This window comes from Molothrus aeneus, chromosome 1 (assembly GCF_037042795.1).
Source record: "Molothrus aeneus isolate 106 chromosome 1, BPBGC_Maene_1.0, whole genome shotgun sequence".
Classification (NCBI taxonomy): domain Eukaryota; kingdom Metazoa; phylum Chordata; class Aves; order Passeriformes; family Icteridae; genus Molothrus; species Molothrus aeneus.
The window spans coordinates 79,372,231-79,392,863 of NC_089646.1; the positions used below are offsets into that span (position 1 = coordinate 79,372,231).

Below are 20,633 nucleotides of genomic sequence, written 5' to 3' on the forward strand. Positions count from 1 at the left end.
CATTCTTTGAGGCCTCTCAACATGGTGAAACATTGGAGGGTACAGAAGCTTTTGCTGGTTGCAGAGCCACAGAGGGAACTTGGAAAGAAAATGCCTTGCAAGTTGGCTGTGTTTTGTTTAATTATTGTGGGAAGAAATAAAGGGAAAAAATAATATTTATTGAGATTAGTTTCACATAAACAAATTATCTTCTAATATACTGCGTGTTAAACCCTGTCAAATAATACTTGGCATATCTGATGTGTGTTTTAGGGACTTATCTGATGTAAAATTATTTACTCTTCTTCAGGATCAATTAAGGAAGTTCATGGACATGACCTTTGAAAGTATTCTGAACACTGAAAGGGCATTGAGTATGTTGCAGAAATTTGAAAGGTAATATGTCCTATTTAGACTGCTGAAACTCTGCCAGGCAATGGAAATAAAACATTGAGGATGGTGGAAAGGGCAGGGGGGAGGGAGAGGAGAGCAGGAGGCATTTTCTTAAATACAAACAAAACCAAACTCAACCTCTTTACTCTCAGCTGTTCAGCCCTGTTAAGAGTTGTCTTAATAGCTTGAATGAATAAAAGCCATATTTTTTGTATCAGAAACTGCAAAATATAAGTGGACTTTGAACTTCATCTTTCAAAATTAGTTTAAGTACAGGAAAACTTTGTCTGTTAGCATATTTGCCTTAGCTTTGTGCTCGAACAATGGCATTAAATTTGTTACCACAATGCAGTCAGAAGAGAGGAAAATGCTTTTATTAAGAAACAGTGAAATTTGTCTTTATAAATTAACATCGTTGCAAAACAGCCTCACTCTTTATTCTGTCAGTTTTTGTATTATAATCTGTTTAATAGAATAGACAGCTAGTGGTGAATTGGTTACAGTTTGCTGCACATAATTTCAGCCCAGTGTTTGAAAACAGTGACAAAACAGAAAATGTGTAGGCTTACTTGGAAACTTTTATCATCTGGTCTAAATCTTTGTTGCTTGGATTCAGGTTGTGACAGCATTTGTTCAAGCTGAAAACTCTGCTGCCAAAGTAGTTATTTTCTAAAGCATGCAAGGGAATCTGGAACAACTGTTTTCCAACAATGCATTAGGAGTATTTCAGAAGTGTTGAAGGAGTTTTTTAATTATTTTTCTAAGCAGATTGCAAATCCCAAATCTTGGCATTGACGAAAAGTATCAGAAAATATTTCAAAACTATGGCCATGACATAGAAACAGTCTGTAAGATCTACACTAGGCACAAGAAGGACCCTCCACTGGCTCGTAATCTGCCTCCAATAGCTGGCAAGATCTTGTGGGCACGTCACCTGTTCCATAGGATCAAGGAGCCCATGGAGACTTTCCAGAGACATCCAGCAGTTCTACAAACACCAGATGGCAAGAGCATAATCCGCAATTACAACAAAGTAGCAAAAGTTCTTATGAAATTTGAGGTCATCTACCACAGGGAATGGCTTCAGCAGGTAAGCCAGCTGATTTTGATTAAGGTATTCCTTAAAGAAAAAAAAAAAAAGGTGTTATCCCTGGTTAGTAGCAGTAGTCAGGTATGCTTAACCTGACTTATGATGACTCTCAAGTGAGGGATGGAATAAGAAAAGTTATTTTATAAAAAAGTGTTCCTGTTAAAAAAATAGGGCCTGTAGTACTTGTAGCTGATTCTAGGAACAACTGAAAGACCTTTCGTTATAACTAAGAAGTTAGAAAAAAATCATATAATGACTATCCAGTGGTAGGCTTAGCTGCCCCTCTGTCTCTGCCACATTCTTCTGACTGGTGCAAGATCATCATGTCTGGGGAGAGGAGTTTTGTCAGCTGGTTGGCCAAAAGTGAAAGCAGACACAGAGGTTTCCTCTGCTCTGGACAAAATGAATTTTGAGTGATAATCTATGGGTACACTCTGTAAATATACATGTAAAAAGCATCCAGTCTGAACAGATAATAGCATACTCAGTGCACAAGGGGGCTTTGAGTCAGTTGTGGGTTAAACCTAATAGGCAGCTAAGCACCACACAAATGCTCATTCACTTCCCCCCATGCACCCCCAGTGAGACAGGGAAGAGGAAAGGGAAAGCAAAAGCAAGAAAACTTGTGGGTCTAGTGAGTTGTTTAGTTTGTGAAGGAGAAATGGAGAAAGAAAGGGGGGAAAAAAGGGCTGCAGAGGCAATTTCTCACCATCTCCTGTGGGTCAAACAATGTCTAATTAATTCCAGAGCAGAGGGTGGCTAACCCCTTCAACCCCTGCCTTTCCCTTTTTATTGCTGAGCATGATGTTATATGGCAAGGAATATCCCTTTGCTTATTTTGTAACATCCTTTTGTTATTTCATGACATCTGCCTGGTTTTGTTCCCTCACAGCCTCTTTTGCACACTTCATCCCCACTCCCACCCCCAACCTTTTCACTGTGTGGACAGAGTGAGAACAAGAGAAGGCCTTAATGCTGTGCAAGAACTGCTCAACTGAAACATCCGTGTGTTATCAGCTTTGTTTTGATAACAAATCTGATGACACCACGTAAGCTGCTGTGAAGGAAATTAAATGCCAACAGAGAAAATTAACCCAATCAGAACCAGTACAAAGTAATTTAATTTCCTACTGACAATTTTGGGATACATTTGTGTGGGGGAAGGGGCAAGTGGGGTACAGTTTACCTTACCCCTAGGGCCTGTATCCCGGCCCTGCATTGCCTGCCAATCCCTGGCACACCAGAGGCACTGATCCACACCCACCTCTGGAGCCCCTAACCCTGCTCCTGAGTGGCCAAATGACTGGAAGTCCCACCCAGGGGAAGGGCCTAGGAAAGACAAAGGGTATTTAAAGCTGAATATGAAGCTATCTGATGTCTTGACTCTGCCTTCTCTTGGAATTTCTCTCTGAACACTGCTGGAACCCAGGAATTGATGGCTACATGTGTGCTAATCTATATATTTTATGTCTTTATTTATCTTCTTCTAATTCCTTCTTGGAATTTTTGGAGTAACTTAAAATCAAGTGGGCTTAGAGTTAGGGAAGTTGGATGGGCCAAGTTAATGCTTTGAGAAGTGTTTTATGTTGACTGAATATGGTACTAAACTTTTTTCCAAATTTCTGTGATTTTCTAAAGTTGCCAGTAAGGTCTTTTTTGCTGTTTTGATCTCTTGAGAATACCTGGTCAGTGTTTCTCCCATGTGTGTAACTATGAGTACATGAACAACCAAAAGCCCTTTTTACATGTCTCATTGAATGAGTTGTTTGGGGCCTTTCAGGCAGAACACTTGGTAGCCTGAATATTCTTCAGAGCATGGTTTACCTTAAATTCTAAATCTCATTTGACTCATTTTGCCATCTTGGGTTTTGTACATAGAACCTCTGACTACCTTTATATTATCAGATGGCTTCTGCAGGGGTTACTTTAAAGCCTCAAAAATCTCTGTAAGTTTCTGCTATTGTTTTGGCATATTTTTCACCTCCAGTTTCTTTGCTGCCTTGTCAAAAAACATCTTATAGAAAAATTGGCCTCAGCCTTGCAAAGCTGAAAAAGAAGGATCAGAATCTCCGGATTGTGGTTTTGAAGGTAGTGTGATGCCTGTCAATGCATTTGCCAGTTGTTTTTGGAACTCAGGCCCAGCTTTTGCTCTCGAGGCAAGAAGAGTGCACACGGGTGTGGACATGAGCGCCACAGAACACAAGGTGGAGCTCCTGCTCTACTCCTGAACAAAAGAAAAAAAAACAAAAGGAAAAAACAAGAGAGGGGCAAGTGTCCTGTGGGGAATACAAATCCAACACAAATAGGGCTCCCGCTCCTACTACTTTTTATTCTTCTGTACAATGTAAATGTTAAACTTAGTGTCACTTTCTGTCATTTCTGAACATTTTTTGCCCCTATTTTTTTCTACTTGTTAATGGATGGTTAACATCATGTTAATCCAAGGTGTTTTTGTTTTTTTTGGTTTTTTTTTTTAATAGCAAATGGTGTTCAAATTGGACATATTAAAATAATAAATTACTTGGAATTGTAAAATTTATTATAATTATTTGGCCGTGTAAAATTTCTGCCTTCGATGTACCCCTTATTTCCATTGCCATTTTCTGTTACCTTAACAATGAAAACTGCTTGAGAAGAAAATTATAAACAGGAAAGGAAGACTTGAGAGTGGGAATAATGAGGATGAAGCTCAAAAATGAGTACAGTAAGATTTGCTGTTGAACTTTACAGAAAAAAACCAGCTTCTCTTTAAAGCCATTGAACTTTTTTTTTTCTTGGAAGACTGATGATAGTGGATAGAGCATGACATCTTCATTCACAAAAATTGATTAGATTATTTATTGAAAAATGCTGTGTAAAATGTCTTGATAGTACATAATATTGCTGAAGCAAGCAGTATGCTCAACTATATTTTAGACATTGAAAAGTCATGCAAATTTTCTGTGTTCCATAGAAAAAGAAAAAAGTGCACTGAAAGATATCAATGGGTTCTGAAACTATGGCATAGAATTTGCTACATCTCAATGTAATGTGATAGATGAAATTTGAGGAGTGAATAAAGAACAATAAAGTTACGTCAACCAAGGAAAAAACTGGAAAAGAAGAATAGCAGCAAATTTTTTAATGTAGGAAAAATTTGCCTGCCTAAGGCAGGATTGCTTTTTGGTGTCAGCCAAATTTTCAGTGTATGGTGGTCTAAGGAATGCTGTCCTTTGTAACCACATAGAGAACAAATGGTCTTCTAATATTTAAATAAGCCAGTTAAATCAATTGTGTGATTATACTTTGCTTTTAAGAATTTTGAAAAAATCTATAATAACCATTCATTTTAGTATTTTAAAAGATTTGCCCTGGTGTTGGTTATAATTATCCAGTAGCATTATGATTGGTATGTCTATTAGCTATTGGAAAACAAGCAAAAGGAGAAATGGGGATAAGTTGATTCAAATGATATGTGAAGAGGTTATCCAAGAATAATTTAATTCATTAAAGAAGTTATGTGCAGCCTTATTGCAGAATATGCAATAAGTTCTAAGGAGATGAGGGTTAAGATTTAAGATGGTTGAAGCAAGAAAATCTATGGCTCTGATTTGATTTTGGACTGTGGAATGCAGCTTATAACATCCAAGACTCAACTTGAGAATATCTGTTAGATAAATAGCAGTTAGATTATTAAGCATTTGAGTCCATAGACATTGTGTTAATAAATTTTGGTTTTGAATTTGTATAATGTATCAACCTTTGTCAGCAGTACCTGATTTTAGTATATGCAAAAGTGACATTTATATGCAACCTTAAGTATTTTGTTGTAGTGTCTTGTCTGATTGGAATGATGACTTTATTTCCTGCAGATTGAATTAACTAAAAGAGGACTTCAAGCAACTCTCTTGGTAAAAGCTCCAGAAACAGGAGAATTATTTGTGAATTTTGACCCTCAAATATTAACTTTAATCAGAGAAACAGACTGCATGGGTCGCATGTGCCTTGAAATTCCACCATTTGCAAGTGTTATTCAACAGCAGAGAGGCTGGTACAAGAAGATTGTCAACAATTTGCATGTGGGTTTACATTTGTTATTTTATGTATGTATGCTGTACATTAAGATGCCTGGCTTCTATACATATGGAAGAGGATAAATGAAGATCGACAATTATGCACTAAGAAAACATCTGCAAATCTATTTTCTTATTTGTATGATTGTCTTGAGGCACTTAAAAATGTTCTTGGCTTTATGTTTTCTGTGAAGTTGTGAAGTTGCTTCGCAGATGCTTGGGTTTGGGGAAGCTCTGCAGAGTGTGGGGCAGAGATGAGAATGGGGAGGAAAGGAAGCTTACAAAATGCCTAGTGCTGTTGCTTGCTTTCTAAATGATAAGCAATTTATCTCTTATCCAATAATGAAGTCAACATTAGTCAGCATTTTGTTTTGAGAGAATACCTGAGAGGGAGGAACAAGTGGTCCACTTTTTAAAAGTGTAAAGCAAGCAGCAGAGTAGCCTTTTTTGTGTTTTTCTGACACTGGTGTTTTACACAGATGTCTGTGGAACAGTTTAAAAAGAAGTGAAACTTCCCTTTCTCTTGTCTTTTAAGTCCTTCAGATCATTTCATCTGCCTATGAACAGACAAGATTCTCAGTGACTCAAGATGGGAATTCAAAAATAGATGTCCAGAAACCTATATCTTTATAAGTTTATAGCAGTCAAATGACTTTATAGTAGTCAAAGGTCTACTCTTAAATAAATAAAAAAAACCCTAAGTAATCAAGTTTTTATGTCTTTAAGTTGTAATGTTATTGCCAAACATATGAAACTAAATCAGTGGGTTAAAGAGGTATTAGAAAGAAAATAGTATAATATAGTTTTGGTAAGGCTGATCTTACTAGAATTGCTGGAAAGTTCACCTAGAAGGTCTTCCTTGGGCTTTTTGTCTTCTGTAACACTCATTTACCAACTGAAATTTGCAAGATTTTTCTGTTATGTGGTTTAAACCCAGTAGGCAACCAAATGTCACACAGCTGCTCCCTTACTCCCCTCCTTGGAATGGGGGAGAGAATCTGAAGGTTAAAATATAAAACATGTGAGTTGAGATAAAGACAATTTAATAGGGAAGGCAAGAGGTGCATGCACAAGGGAAAAAAATAAGGAATTAATCTGTTAAAACTAGGCAGTATCACAGCTGCTTAGGAAGACAAACACCATAGCTCTGAGTGTCCCCCTCCCTCCTTCTTCTCCCAACTTTCATTTTTAAGCACAATGTCATAGGTATGGGATCCCATTAATCAGCTGGGGTCCTGGCCACATTCTTTACCAGAGTCTTGTGTGTCCCCAGTCACCAGCAGAGTAGTGTGAGAAGCAGAAAAGGACTCAGTGCTGTATGAACGCTGTTTAGCAATACCCAAAATATCAGTGTGTTAATAACACAGTTGTGGTCACAAATCTAAAACATGGCATCATGCGAGTCATTGAGAAAGAAATTAACTCCATCACAGCACCAGTGCTATCAAAGATTGGTTTCTGTGTGAAGTAGTGCTTCACACAGAGCAACAAATGTATGTAGAGATATAAAGAGCAACAAATAGTGAACTTCTGCAAAAATTAATGAAAACCTTTCCCAAGCAGTTAATTATAACTTCTTAAGAATTTCAGTAATGTGCATACAGATGAATTTTCTTAGTTTAAGTTATAAATGTGTGTACATGAAGAGGTTCAAATCAGTGTATATTAACTAAAATTTTCATTATTTATTTCAGGTGATGTTGGCAGAATACAAAAGAATTAAACTGAAAATACAACACCCCTTTGAGCAACTGATGGCTCCTCGATTAGTAATTGTAGATGATGCTATCCAGCCAGGTCTAGTGTTACTGAACTGGACATCCTTGAATATTGAGAAATACATTAATACAGTTTTTTCTAAGCTAGGTAGGTTACTTGCCTCCTTCCATTAACTTCTGGTTATTTGTTCTGTACATATGCAAGTTATGAGATTACAGTTCTCTACATGATTTGCACTTAATTGATTTATATATAAAAGATATCAGAATTTTCACCTGTCCTGTATTTCATGAAACATTTGTTTTATAACATCACCTTCTTTTTGTCTTGTATGTTCATCAAATATTTACTAATGTATATGTTAGGCAGTTGGGATTACACCAAACATAAAGTACGGTGCAAAAGGCCCAGTGTATTCTGAATTTAAAGAATGATATCTACTTTTAAGAAGAGTTCCTAGGTTTCAGACTTTTCCTAGTCCTGCTTTTTTGTTTCTATAATGTACAAAACAACTTCTCAAGGAATAAAACACTGACTCAGTTGGCACTGTCATTGCTCAATAGCATTTCATATTAATTTTTTTTAAACATCAATCTCTTTAAAACTAATGCACATGCATCTTGAACAACAGCTTTAGAAAACAGATGAGCTTGTAGTGTTTTCAAAAGATTATCACAATGTTGTACTGAGATGTGGTTTTTTTCTCATAGCAAATTCCTTTTTCTTCAGCCTAATTAATACAGCTAACAGATTTTGTTTCTTGAAATTGCAATAAGTAGTTATAGTGAAAATTTTCTTCAGTTGAAATGGCAGATTAAAGTGCATTTTGGATGCTAGCCTGACATTATGCTTAATTTAATTTTGAATAATAAAAGAAATTTGAGTCTGGATCAGGCACCTTAAGTAGCACCTGAAGCTGCTATTTCAGCTTCAGCATTGAGAGCAGATTGCTATTAAACTTTTAAAATTCTAGTGATTGTTTTCTGTTAACTATTGTTAGCTATTTGGCCTCTAACATTTGTTTGAAGCATAGAGATTTTATTTGCTGAAAGTTACTGTTTGCAGTAGATTCTCTAAGTTGTAACTTGTTCAAGCTATAGGAGAAGATGAAACATTGTTGGCACTCAATTAAATGTTAATGCCTTCATGTTTGAAATACATATCCTTTAAGTTAATCTTATATACATTTATAATATATTCTGTATTTTATATAAAAAGCTATGAGATATATATTTGTACAATAGTTTATATTTATATAATATTATAGTTATCTTTTAGCATGTAGATAGCATATGCTAGGTAAGTACCAGTTATGCAAAAAGTTAATTATGGTTCTTATGGTGAAGCTTGCCATAAAAGTTTAGATGTCTGGAGTAAATTGGTTAAGGTGCAGAATTCATATACAGTTGAATATGATAGTTTGTTGAGGTAAAATGATACTCTGGGTTGTTTGATAACACTCTTGTTTGTTGAGGTAAAGCAACACTGACGGACTCTTCAAAGGCCATTAATTTGAACTTTTAAGCTTGTCTTGAATCTTCTGTTTTCTTCAAAAGCTGGGCTGGAGTTATTGCTTGATCAAGTGAATGACTTGGTTGAATTTCGTATTGATGCTGTCCTTCAAGAAATGAATAGAGTGCCACTCTGTATGTTGCCAGAAGATGAACCACAGAGCTGTGAGGAATTTCTTCAAAAGACTAAAGTTAGTAGATAAAAGTTTCATGAAGAAAAGATTGATGATTTTGAGTTTAAAAATTTTTCTTTTTTATGAGATAAAAAACTGTGACCGTGTTCACAGGGGTCCGAGGATGAGCGAAGAGATGAGGATCTGACTCCATGTTTCAGAAGGCTTGATTTATTATTTTATGATATATATCATATTAAAACTATACTAAAAGAATAGAAGAAAGGATTTCGTCAGAAGGCTAGCTAAGAATAGAAAAAGAAAGAATGATAACAAAGGCTTGTGGCTCGGAAAGAGAGTCCGAGCCAGCTGACTGTGATTGGCCATTAATTAGAAACAACCACATGAGACCAATCACAGATCTACCTGTTGCATTCCACAGCAGCAGATAACCATTGTTTACATTTTGTTCCTGAGGCCTCTCAGCTTCTCAGGAGGAAAAATCTAAGGAAGGGATTTTTTGTAAAAGATGTCTGTGACAAAAAACTCTGAATGCAGAATTAATGAAGCATACATGGGATACAATGGAAATCCCCACTTGCTTGGCTGGGATCTTAAAAAGGAACAAAAGTACCAAATGCAAAGAGATCTGAGCTGAGATGTTCTATTCTATTCATTATTAATATCAAGCCAGATAGTGAATGATATTTTTTTTATGCTTTCATATCACTCAAAAATTTTACCTCTATGATAGTATCTTTTTTTTTTGTCATCATTCCTGTTTAAATAAGGGAATTCTCCAGCAATTGCCTGAGGAGAGTAAATACTATGGAAAGGATTGTGTAATGGGTATTTCAAACTCTCCTGAGTTGGTAATGGGATGTGCAAAATATATGCAGGAGTACCTGGGTGAAGGTGTTCTGGGAAAACTCCCTTCCTTCACCCCATCAAAATACTTTTATGTTGAGGGTAATTAACTATAAACATGTAAATTGTTGGTTAGAAAGCTGATTAAGGTCATTATTATGTCAGAATATTTTGTGAGGCAATGGTAAGGTATTGCGTTTTAGTTTGTAATGTCTAATGTGTTTTCTCCTGAAACAAAATTTGGTTTGAGAAAGACTGTAGTAAATCAAGTACATAATCCCCATTTCTTTTCTCTTGTAGTAATAACTATTACAAATTAAATTTTTGATTGTCTTAGTGTTTTTAACTCTTTGGCCGTTGTAACAACTCACCTTGTTGTTAAATACAGAGTAAAGTTTAAAATAATATTATATGGAATGAGTAGCAGTTTGTGAGCCTCACAATACAAAGTTTTTTTCTTGATCCTGCTGCTACCTTCCTGATTGGGCAGGTATTAAAATGTATATTCAGTAAGGTAAAAATATGTGAGAGCGAGCACAAAATCTTCTCTGAACACTATGGTAACTTGAAAACTTGAACTGCTACATAGCAATTACACATACACAGCAATTACAATGACCAATTGAGTTGAGTTAGCAGAGTAAGTGGTATAAGAACCCCAGTTATGGGTACAATGAAAATAGTAACAATTTGTAAGCTTACTGTAATTTTTAATTAGAGGGGACTAGAAATAACTTTTGCCACCTAACAGGTGTCTTTAAGTTTCTAAAGTAATTGCTGCAACAAAAATAATTACCCAGAAGAAAAATCCCAGAGTACTTTGTTTAGTGTTGCTGTGATATTACAAGTCACATCTGCCTTCTCTCTCAACTCAACAGAACCATAAAGAAGCCCAAAGATTATCTTAAAATTTGGAAATGTCTGAATATTTCCAATTATTGATTTTTAATTAGCAAAGGTGGTCATTTTTGTTTAAGCTGACTGAAATATAGCAAAGAAATAAAATATGAAAAGGCCATTGCTGGTAAAAATTATAGTTAGCTGAAGCATACTTGATTGATTTTATTATAAGTATGGGAGAAAAAACATCCATAGTACTGTAATTAATTTCTCAATTTATTTAATCTCATTCTTTGATTTCTTCTCTCTCTAGTTGATAATTTTAGTGTTTGTTTTAATAATAAATACATCTTGTGTAGCTTTGATCTTCTTTTTAGCTGTATATGGGAAATATGATTGGCTAATATTAATTATGGCACAGCCAATTAATGTAAACTGGCAATGATTAAAAGAAGTGTTAAATCTCCTACATTGGAAAGTTAAGAGAATTAAGAAGCTATTGCTTTTGGGAGCCTTTTAGTGAAACTAAGCATTATAGAGATTGATTAATGATATCAACTAATGAATCATGTGATTTGAGAAAGAAGCCAAAACAATATTGAAAGACATTTATAATGCTTTGTTGATCTATCGTTGATCTTGTGTTTTGGAACAAACGAATTTATAATTATTGTTGTATATAGATTTGATTTTTCACAAATCTTAGGCCTTGACATTTGTGTTAATAAAGGCTGCTGTGACTGTGAAATTGACGTGAGAATTGTGACAATAAGTGAATATTGTTTTGGTTTGGTAACAGGAGCTCTGTATAAAAGGTTCTCAAACTTTACACTTGAAAAGCTCACTGGTGGAAGCTGCTGCTAATGATCTGATAAACATGTTACTTGACACTGAGGAACAGGTCAGTAAAGAAGGTGAGAAGTCAGTTGTACCCAGTGGTGAAAAAAAGGACAAAAATACAGGTAAGAAGAATGTATTGTATTCCTTGGTGTTTGTTTCTTTTTCATGCTGATAATTTTTGTTGGGGGACATTGTAGCTTAGGTGACTGAAGTACTGAATAGCATCTAATGTCTAAAGACTTTTGGATTTGCCTGGATAATGAATAATCTAGCAATCATTTGTCATCTACAGACTTGGTCAGTATTATTTATCTAACTTGGACATTGAAAGGTTCATGCCATAGAACTATTTAGTAGCCTTGGTCAATTGCTGGACTTCCTAGAGAAAGAGAATAAGAAATAATATCTAAATTTTGATGATAATTGTACCAGTTTGTACTGAATAAGGCATAGGCTTGTTACACTGGGGTGCAGATTGCAAATGAATAATTCTGCCCTTCCTTAAAATTATTTCAGACACCTGTGGAGGTGTTGCATTATGGTATTTTCAAGTCCCTTACGTGCATTTAACTAACTGGATTTATGATGTTTTAGCAACAGAAGAGGAAAGAAGATCAAAAAGCTTGACTTCCTCACCAAATTCCAGTGAGATGTGGACTGGCCTGTCTCCTACAGCAAAGAGGAAGAGAATGGATTTAGAAAAGTTAGAGGAAGAAGCCAATGAACTGCTTTCTTACTTCAATGATCGTAACATTGATGCCCTTTTGAAAGTCACTCGACACGCTCTGGAGGCCATCCGCAAGCGCATTCATGCATCTTCCACCATCAACTTTTTAGGTGGCTGCATTGTAGTGCATTGCTCTTTTAGGCTATATAAAGAAAAATGTAACTGTAATACCCCATAACTGTATAAATAAGACTCTCAAGTGTAAAAGAGGGGAAAACAAAGGAATTTTGATTAAGCTTTCTTGTTAAGTTACCGTTGGTAACATTGAGTATTTCCAAAGTTTTTTTTTCTTGTGACAGTAAGAAAGTGTCATTACAATGCTGTTAGGAGTCACTGTACTGTTCTGAAGCCAATATTATATTTGGAGCTAGACTTGATAGATAAGTTGCTACAAGACCTTGATAACTTGATAAGTTATCACTTAAAAGTTATCAATTATTAACTTGACAAATTAAGACCTTGATAACTTGACAAGATCTGTTTGACTTTACTTTTTACATAAAACTGTATAAAAAAAACAATAGAGAGGTCTTTTTTCTCTTACTAATTGCCTTCAGATATTTCCATGCACGGTGATGGAACACTTTTGAAGTGTTTTATTGTCGCATGCCTTTAAGAAATGAAAATAAGGGCAATTGTCTTTGGTCTCTATAGTTTATAAGGCATACAATAGTATGAGATTCTAAGGAGGTTCTGTGCCCAATTTAATATGCTTAATGGGAGTACCAGCCACATAACAAAATTGTGTGCTAAACAGAATTTAGCTTTACAGAGCAAGTTGAAGAGGAGCTTCATGGAGAAAAATAGCTTTGCACTTACTTTTCACTTGTGCTGCTGTGGAGTTTTGCAGTACACCTTATAAATTACTCAGGAATTCTTTTTCCCTTCAGAAATTACACTCAATACTCTACATTAAGAGATATATTTATTGGTTTATATCAAAACAATGCCTAGTTTGATGTCTTGAAAAAAATATGAACAGCCTTTTGGTTTTGTCTCCTGTTTTTGTCTTTTATTTAGAAAATCACAGTATGTCTAAGAAGAAAAAAGGTGCTTATCCTATAATTAGGACTAATATTAACCTATCTATCCCTACTATTATCATGACACCCTCTTTGGATGAGGTACAGCAGACACTTAATAAAGCTGTAGATAGTATTGTGAAAGTAATGAAAGGAGTTCAACATTGGAGTAAGGAGAGAATATCCAAGGTTGGTGTCTTTAACAGCCTTACTTAGAAGTAATGGTGCAAAACTGCTGCAAATAAAAAATAAGCATTATTTTCTCTTCAGGAGAAAGTGTCAGAGAGAAAAGTTATTCTGTTGCAGTGTGGGAGCAGAGACAGCGATTCTGATGATGGAATGAAAGAGACTGGAAAGAAAAGCATCCATGGTAATGATAAACTCTCACATCACTAAATTTGAATGTTAGGTAAATGTGATTCATACAGAATGTATTGGAAGATATTAATTACAAAATACATCAAAAACAGTAGACTTGATAGATTTTAAACAACCTCATAGATTTAAAATTGTCTCAGAGAAGAAATCTCTTTCTCATTAGAAAGCAGGTTTGCCACTTGTCCTTCTGTGGATTTGAGTAAGGGGATTTTTTTTGGCTTCTTGAAGAGTTTTAATGCTTTGGGTTATAGCATTTATATTGGTTACAATTATAGTCATTTTGCTACAGAATAATCTTTCGTGATTTGCCAGTGTGGTTGTAATTTGGCATGTTCAAATGGCATCTTAGAACTTGTGCTTACCCTTTAAGAAGCACTTTCACAATACCTGGTATTGAATAAAAATGCCTATGTAAATTGCAATATTGGTGTAAAGAGGATTGTGTAAAAGATTGAATAGACTAGAATTTCTAAAAGGATTTTCATTATTCTGTTTTGTGACCAGACATTAGGTTAATGAACTCATTAGTTCAAGGAAATTCAAGATTGTATCTTTCATTGGGTTTTTCTTCTCTGAAATGGTTTAAAATGAAGCAGAATTAATTGTTCTACATTGTACCTGAGATACTTAGAAAATACATTTGAGTCCTTTTATGTTAGCTCTCTCTTATGCACCTAAAAAGTAGGACAGAAATACTAGAACTGGTTAAGAAGTTGAATTAGTCTTTCAAAACTAAGAATTTGGCTTGCAAGAGATGAAATAAAAAATGATGATAAAGTCAAACTTGTGGATATTTGCTAAGTGATGGACTTTTTAAACCTTTATTCCTTTTCGTGGAGTGGTTATGGTCCTCTTTTCAGAGTTAATGTTAATTTGTATTTCAAATTGTCAATTGCGGGGTATTTCAGAAAATAAAAATGCTTAGTGCTGATATATAAGTAAGCAAATGCTGATATATAGATGAATCACTTAGGTGAAGCATAGAGCATAAACCTTGAGGGAGAAAAAAAAAGATTCTGTTTGAAAGATTGGTGTGAAACTTGTTCCAAATTTGATAGGGTACTTAGATGGAACAATTTCACTAAAATTGAGATGTTTATGAATTTGTGTTGGCCTCCTTGACTTCTAGTTGCCTTTAAGAACACTCAACTTTAAAATGCATGCTTGTTGAAAAAATATGTCATTCAGTTTTGTCTGTAGGAATTTACTTCTCCTAACCAGTATGTCTGTCCTAAGCCTGCTTCTATATTTGAATTTTCTTTTATAGATAGTGGATCAGATGCAGCATCACTCAGTTCATCTGATACTGCGCAAAGCCAGAACTACTTCAAATATGCTTCAGAGAACAAAGAAATTATTAAATTAGTGTCTTTACTCAGCAGTGCCATCAATTCTACAAAAGGGGTAAGACAGCTGAGATGTTAATTTAATATCACTATTCGAGGGATATTAATGTATTACTTTTATTATCCTTGGGTAATAAGGGTAGGCATTTAAAGCTGTAATTAAATGTAATAATGAAAAAGTTAGGATGGTGGATAGAAAACATGTGGCTGAAAATTTGCAAATATGCTTTAAAAGTGTAACATGGATTAAGTGTGCTCTGTTCCAAGATACGAGGTTTTTAATATTGCATAAATTAAACCACCATAAAAAAACTCTAAATGTAGTTGTGTTGTGTGTAGCTAATGAAGCCAGCATGATTTCTGCCACATTACAAAGAGGGTATGAAGGTTTTTAGAGGAAAATTGGCTGTCAGATTGGCATTTGTAAAGTGCTGCATAGGGTTTGCTAGTGTAGGTTAGGATATATTTTAAAGGATATGCATAATTTTTTTGCCTTGTTCTTATTCTATGCACTCGTTAGTAAATTGTATTTCTTTAGGGAGCTCTGCATCAGTTTCTTCTGGGGCTGGTCCAGTCTTTTAAGAATATTGCCATGTGAAAATCTTTGACCTTGTAACTTCAGTGGTACTAAAGCATAACTACCAGACTGATGCTGAGTAGTTGATAATGGTGGATAGTTATCATGGTATTTTGGTATTTGGTATTTTGTAATATTGTAAACTTTTATCATTTAGACAGCTTTAAATGCCTGCATGTACTATATTTATTGTAAGTCATGATGTGGATTATCTCTCGTAGCACTCATCTCTCATTTACTTGTTTAATTAGATGCAGTGATGGTTTAACTTTAACTTTCTCACATTTTTCTCAACTCCTGAGAACCAAAAGAATAATTCTCTTTCACACTCATTAAATGGTATTCAAATCAAAGAGACCTGAATTAAGCGTAGAAATTAAAGTAAAAAAAATTGTCTCATAGCTTCATTATTTCAGAATGAATTTTTCTTGTTATGTTGGCCCTGGAGCTCAGGTTTCCATTTCTAGCTCAAGAAATGGCAGGGAAGGACATGTGTACTGTATCCTAGTTTTAAACTTTACTTCCTACTGATTCCAATGATTTTATTGACTGAAGATTCACTTAATTGGCAAATGTTTAAACTAATTTGACAAACTGGATGTGATGAACATAGGGTTTCTGGCACACTGTGTGATCAGTAATGGAATTGCTTTAGCATAAATTTACCAGCAACCTTTTGTTTAGTGAGATGATTCAACCTGCTCCACTATGGAGTTAGTAGTGTACTCTAATGAGCAGCTGCTAAGAAATTATATGCATGCTATATACATGATGCTGAGAATCTTCCTTTGAACTTTTAAATGTCTTTCAGGAAGTTCTTACAGCTTTGGAGAGTTTTAGTTGTTACCACCATATATGGCAGAGGGACAAGGAGGAAACCATTAATAAATTCATGGAGGGAAACCCATCACTCTATGAGTTTGAATCTGAAATTCTGCATTTCCGAGACCTGGACCTGAAAATCAGTTCTGAGCCTGAATACATCTGCGTGGGAGCTATTGCACTGTACACTGGTAGAGTTCAGATTTTCTCCAGAGATGTGTACTTTCTGACTCCAGCAGGGAGGAGAGATGTGACAGTATTGGATGGGTGAACTAGATTAAAATGGAAAGGAGAAAGGGAGAGAGAAGGGCTGTTCGCTGTTTTAGCTGTAAATGCTGCAAACAAAACACTAACACAAGAATATCTGTGAGGCTCAGCTGGAGTTTATTACCTCACCTAGATACATCTGCTCACTTATGGGGTGGATAGTAGATGGTAGACGTTTGCCCATCCTTCTGTCACTGATTCCCAGGGGTACATATTTCATGGGAGTAAGATGATAAGTTTATGTTACTTTTCTCCTTACTCAGCTGCATGCAGTGAGACAACTGAATCCCCTTCTAACAATTTCACCGGTGCTATGATCAAACTTTGTTTCTTCAGCTTTCATAATTAGACTCCTAATTTTCTCCCCAAGTTATTTTTTTAAAGATTAATTTTTGAAAAGATTTTAGGCTTTGATGAGAATATTAATCAATTCATTAATGATGTATAGGACAGAAGTTTATATAATGGTAAATGAGCAAGATGATGAGTATGGAGACCAGCCTCATCTTACCAGTAGGTACATCCTGGAAAAAATCTATGATATCTAATATCTGTTAATTGTTCAATGTTTTTAGATGATCTTTCCAGTAGAAAAGATGATAAATTCTGAGAAGAACAGGAGGAAAGCAATAATGAATTGCAAGCAATTTTATAAAACACTTCAAGGTGTCCATGTGATTTCATCATCTCTGTATGTGAAGGGTTAGGCTGAAAAACCAGAACTGGCACTGAAGAGAAAAAATGTAATTAAAAAGATTGAAAGTACATCTTAACAAATATTTACAATATCTAATATCTATTAATTGTTCAATATTTTTAGCTGATCTGAAGCTAGCACTGAGATCAGAAACCAAAGCCTGGATGACTTTGCTGGGGTGTCATTGCAATAAGAAGTACAGAACACAGATGGAAGCAATTTTGACTTTTATAGAGGAAACTGGCAAGAAGTTAAGTCACAGCATCATGGACCTGGATGATATCAGAATAGCCATGTCAGCTTTGAAAGAGATCAGAGAACTACAAATCTCTATTGACTCTCAAATTGGCCCCATTGAGGTAGCTAGTGGAAATGTTGCATGTACGGGTACTGTTTCAAGAGAGCTGTTATTTTCTGGGTTAACAATGAACTTTGAAAATGTATGATTTAATATGCGTTGAATGTTGAGTGACAAGCTTGTTGTGTTCCTGTAAACCTTTTTGTGTGAAATTCTGATTTGGGCAAATGTAAACTTGCTGAGGTGAGATGTGGTTTAGTGAACAGTGTAGAAATTGAATGATGTGGGTAAGAGGAAGATGAGAATACAGGTATTTAATGCAAGAAATCTTTTCTTAATTTGTGGAAGAAATCTGTGTATAAAAACGAATGAGATTCCTAATTTTTTTTTTTAGCTAAGCCTTAAGAAGAGTAAGAAGCTAATGATAAGCAGAGTACACGAGATTGATTGCTTTTAGCAGCTGTATAAGTTAAAATAAACAAAAGCAGCTGACTTTGTAAAAAAAAAGTTAACGTGATAGAATGCATTTACTGAACATCTGACAAATGGCAGGCTTAAAAACAGATGGTAACTCTTTCTCTGCATTCCTGGCCAGAGTATTTATTGAAGAATGCTATAGTATGGCAAAATGCATGTTTGATTTTTCAGTAGAATTCTTTTTCCTAAGACATGTTCATGATTCCGGATGTGTTCATGATTGCTCATAAGCTTCCAATTCTGCAGGCAGGAGCCTTGGGTCCTGAAGCACAGGAAATGATGCTTCAGTTTTGAAAGCAAAGTTGGCATATTTTCCACACAGCATTGTAGTAGAGAGATAGTTACATTTCCATTTTTGAAATTTGGCTACAATTTGATCAAACTGGAAAGCATGAATGGAAATAATTTCACTTTATACAAAAAATTTTCAAATGAAACTGCCACAAGTTTATTGCTACCCTACCCTGTGCTAATTTATAGAAAGTGAATGTCAGTTGTGTTTTAGTGAAAATTCACCAAGGGTTTTCACTATGTAGAATGTTCATATGTTGGTGGTGCAAGCTGAAATCAATGCTCTGAGAAAAAAATGCAGATGTTTCTTCCAGTTTGGTATTGGTTTGCCCAATTTTGATAATGGCTATGCAAGAAGAACAGAATTTCTTTTTCTAACCAATCATCCTTCATTCTTAAAAATTTTAAATTGTAGCATTTTAAATATATGTTTTCCATATGTTTATGAAATTAAGTGAAGTTGCCATTTTATGTATCTTGATCCAAATTTCTGGCAGGAATCCTATGCTATTTTGAGCAAATATGATCTTCTTGTTGCCAAGGAAGAGACAGAGAAGGTGGACACGTTGCACTACACTTGGGAAAAACTGCTAATCCGTGCAAATGAAGTGCAGGATGAGCTCATTGCTTTGCAGCCAAACTTCAGAGGAGAGCTTATTAATGCTGTGAAGATTTTTACTGAAGACTGTGCACAGTTCTACTCAGATTATGATCAGGCAAGTGTTTCTATTTTATTGTATTGGAGAAATTTTTTCAGAGCGATGGGAACATGGAAAGGTTTTTGGATTTGACTAAATAATAGGATGGGCCTCTACTGTTGAATAGGTTTATTCTTGTTAAGATGGTGTTTGGGTTGCAATTCAGGGCAGGTTTGATTAATGTTTTGTATATGACTGATGTAAGTAATGCTGGTAATCAGTTCCTAAAAATTAAGAATTGAGATATTTAAGGTTTCTGAAAAGCATCTAGTTATCATGAACAAATGTGAAGACTAGGAATAATGATTAGCTATGTTAGCATCAGAAAACTCTTCTTTCTTTCTGATATATGTACAAGTGACTTAAGCTCTCACATTCTTTTTCATTAGAATGAGTGAAGGTGTACTAATCATGCATCATCATTTAAGTAATGTTGACTTTTACTCAAAAAATGAGCTCTGATTTCCTAGCTTTTGCAGTGTAATGAGAAATTTATGCATTAAAAATAAAATAAATTGCCTTATTTGATTTTTTAAAATCTGTTTTAAAAAAAGTGTTTGTTCTAGAAGGTTAACTATCATCCCTTGGTTCAGTTGATATCTGATCTGGGGAGGGGATCTGGAGGCTGAAAAAGTGTTTGAGGTTAGCATTTAGAAAGTGCTGATTAGAAATAAGTTGTGGTTATTCTCAACCTCTAAATTGATGTCTTTTTTTTTCCTTTTAGAATGGGCCAATGGTGGTTGGTTTAACACCTCAGGAAGCCAATGACAGGCTTACTATATTCCAGGTGCTGTTAATTTTAAGACATAACTTAATACTACAAGTGAGCTAACACATAAAGGCTCTGAAAAGGAATCTCAGTAGTTGAATGAACTTTCATAGATATATAGGGTTACTCATTTGGCAAAGTCTGTTTTGTCTTAGTGAAAGCTATGTTGGAATTTTTCTATGCATTTGCAAGGAATACTGTTAAAATCTATAATTTTTTAGGAGTCAACATAAAGGCTGCACAGATAATGAGTAGTGATTGCTAGATAGAATATTCTGATGAGAGTCTTCCCACAGGTTTAGTGTATTTGACTATAGGCTATTCTTGTGTTCATTACTGTGTTTATTTTTTTGTGGTTGAAGTCTGTCTTTGTATCATTATTAATATCTATTCCTGCAATAACAACTTTTAATGCTTCTACTTTTCCCATACTGCTATTCATTTGACTTCCTACTATGTTCCCGGAGTTATATTGCAATTGACAATTAAATTATGTTTTTCTTTGCTGCTTTAATGGCAGTAATTCTTCCTTCAACAGTCAATAGGATTTGCACAGAATACTTGGAGAGGTAGAATTTTCTGTATCCATCTTTTTATTTCTTTGTGTGTCATGCTTCACCTCTTTCAAGTGCAGTCTTAGCATTTATTGTTCTGTCACTGTGCCACATGAAATAAATGGTTTTTCCTGTCAGCTTCTAAAGATGTGCCTCCAAGCTAACTAAAAGTTGCTTTTCTCGAGAAAATTGTTGACAAAGCTGTTGACAGTGTAAGCTGTTACTATCTCTCTGTATCTTTCTATTATTTCCTAGATTTTAGTCTAATTCAGCTCTAATAATAATTTCAGACCTTGAATATTTTGT

The 20,633-nt window shown here is 35.0% G+C and overlaps 1 protein-coding gene across 1 annotated transcript in view; it reads left to right on the forward strand.

Annotated features, from left to right (window-relative positions):
- Nucleotides 1-20,633, forward strand: part of DNAH5 (dynein axonemal heavy chain 5) — a 115,589-nt gene that overhangs the window by 20,226 nt on the left and 74,730 nt on the right. The window contains exons 13-26 of the mRNA XM_066559747.1: nt 290-375; nt 1,141-1,462; nt 5,314-5,520; nt 7,209-7,380; nt 8,790-8,935; nt 11,364-11,526; nt 11,999-12,241; nt 13,152-13,342; nt 13,424-13,523; nt 14,811-14,935; nt 16,266-16,467; nt 17,364-17,599; nt 18,804-19,022; nt 19,729-19,791. Coding sequence (XP_066415844.1) covers nt 290-375; nt 1,141-1,462; nt 5,314-5,520; nt 7,209-7,380; nt 8,790-8,935; nt 11,364-11,526; nt 11,999-12,241; nt 13,152-13,342; nt 13,424-13,523; nt 14,811-14,935; nt 16,266-16,467; nt 17,364-17,599; nt 18,804-19,022; nt 19,729-19,791 — 2,475 coding nt within the window. The remainder of the gene's footprint in view (nt 1-289; nt 376-1,140; nt 1,463-5,313; nt 5,521-7,208; nt 7,381-8,789; nt 8,936-11,363; nt 11,527-11,998; nt 12,242-13,151; nt 13,343-13,423; nt 13,524-14,810; nt 14,936-16,265; nt 16,468-17,363; nt 17,600-18,803; nt 19,023-19,728; nt 19,792-20,633) is intronic.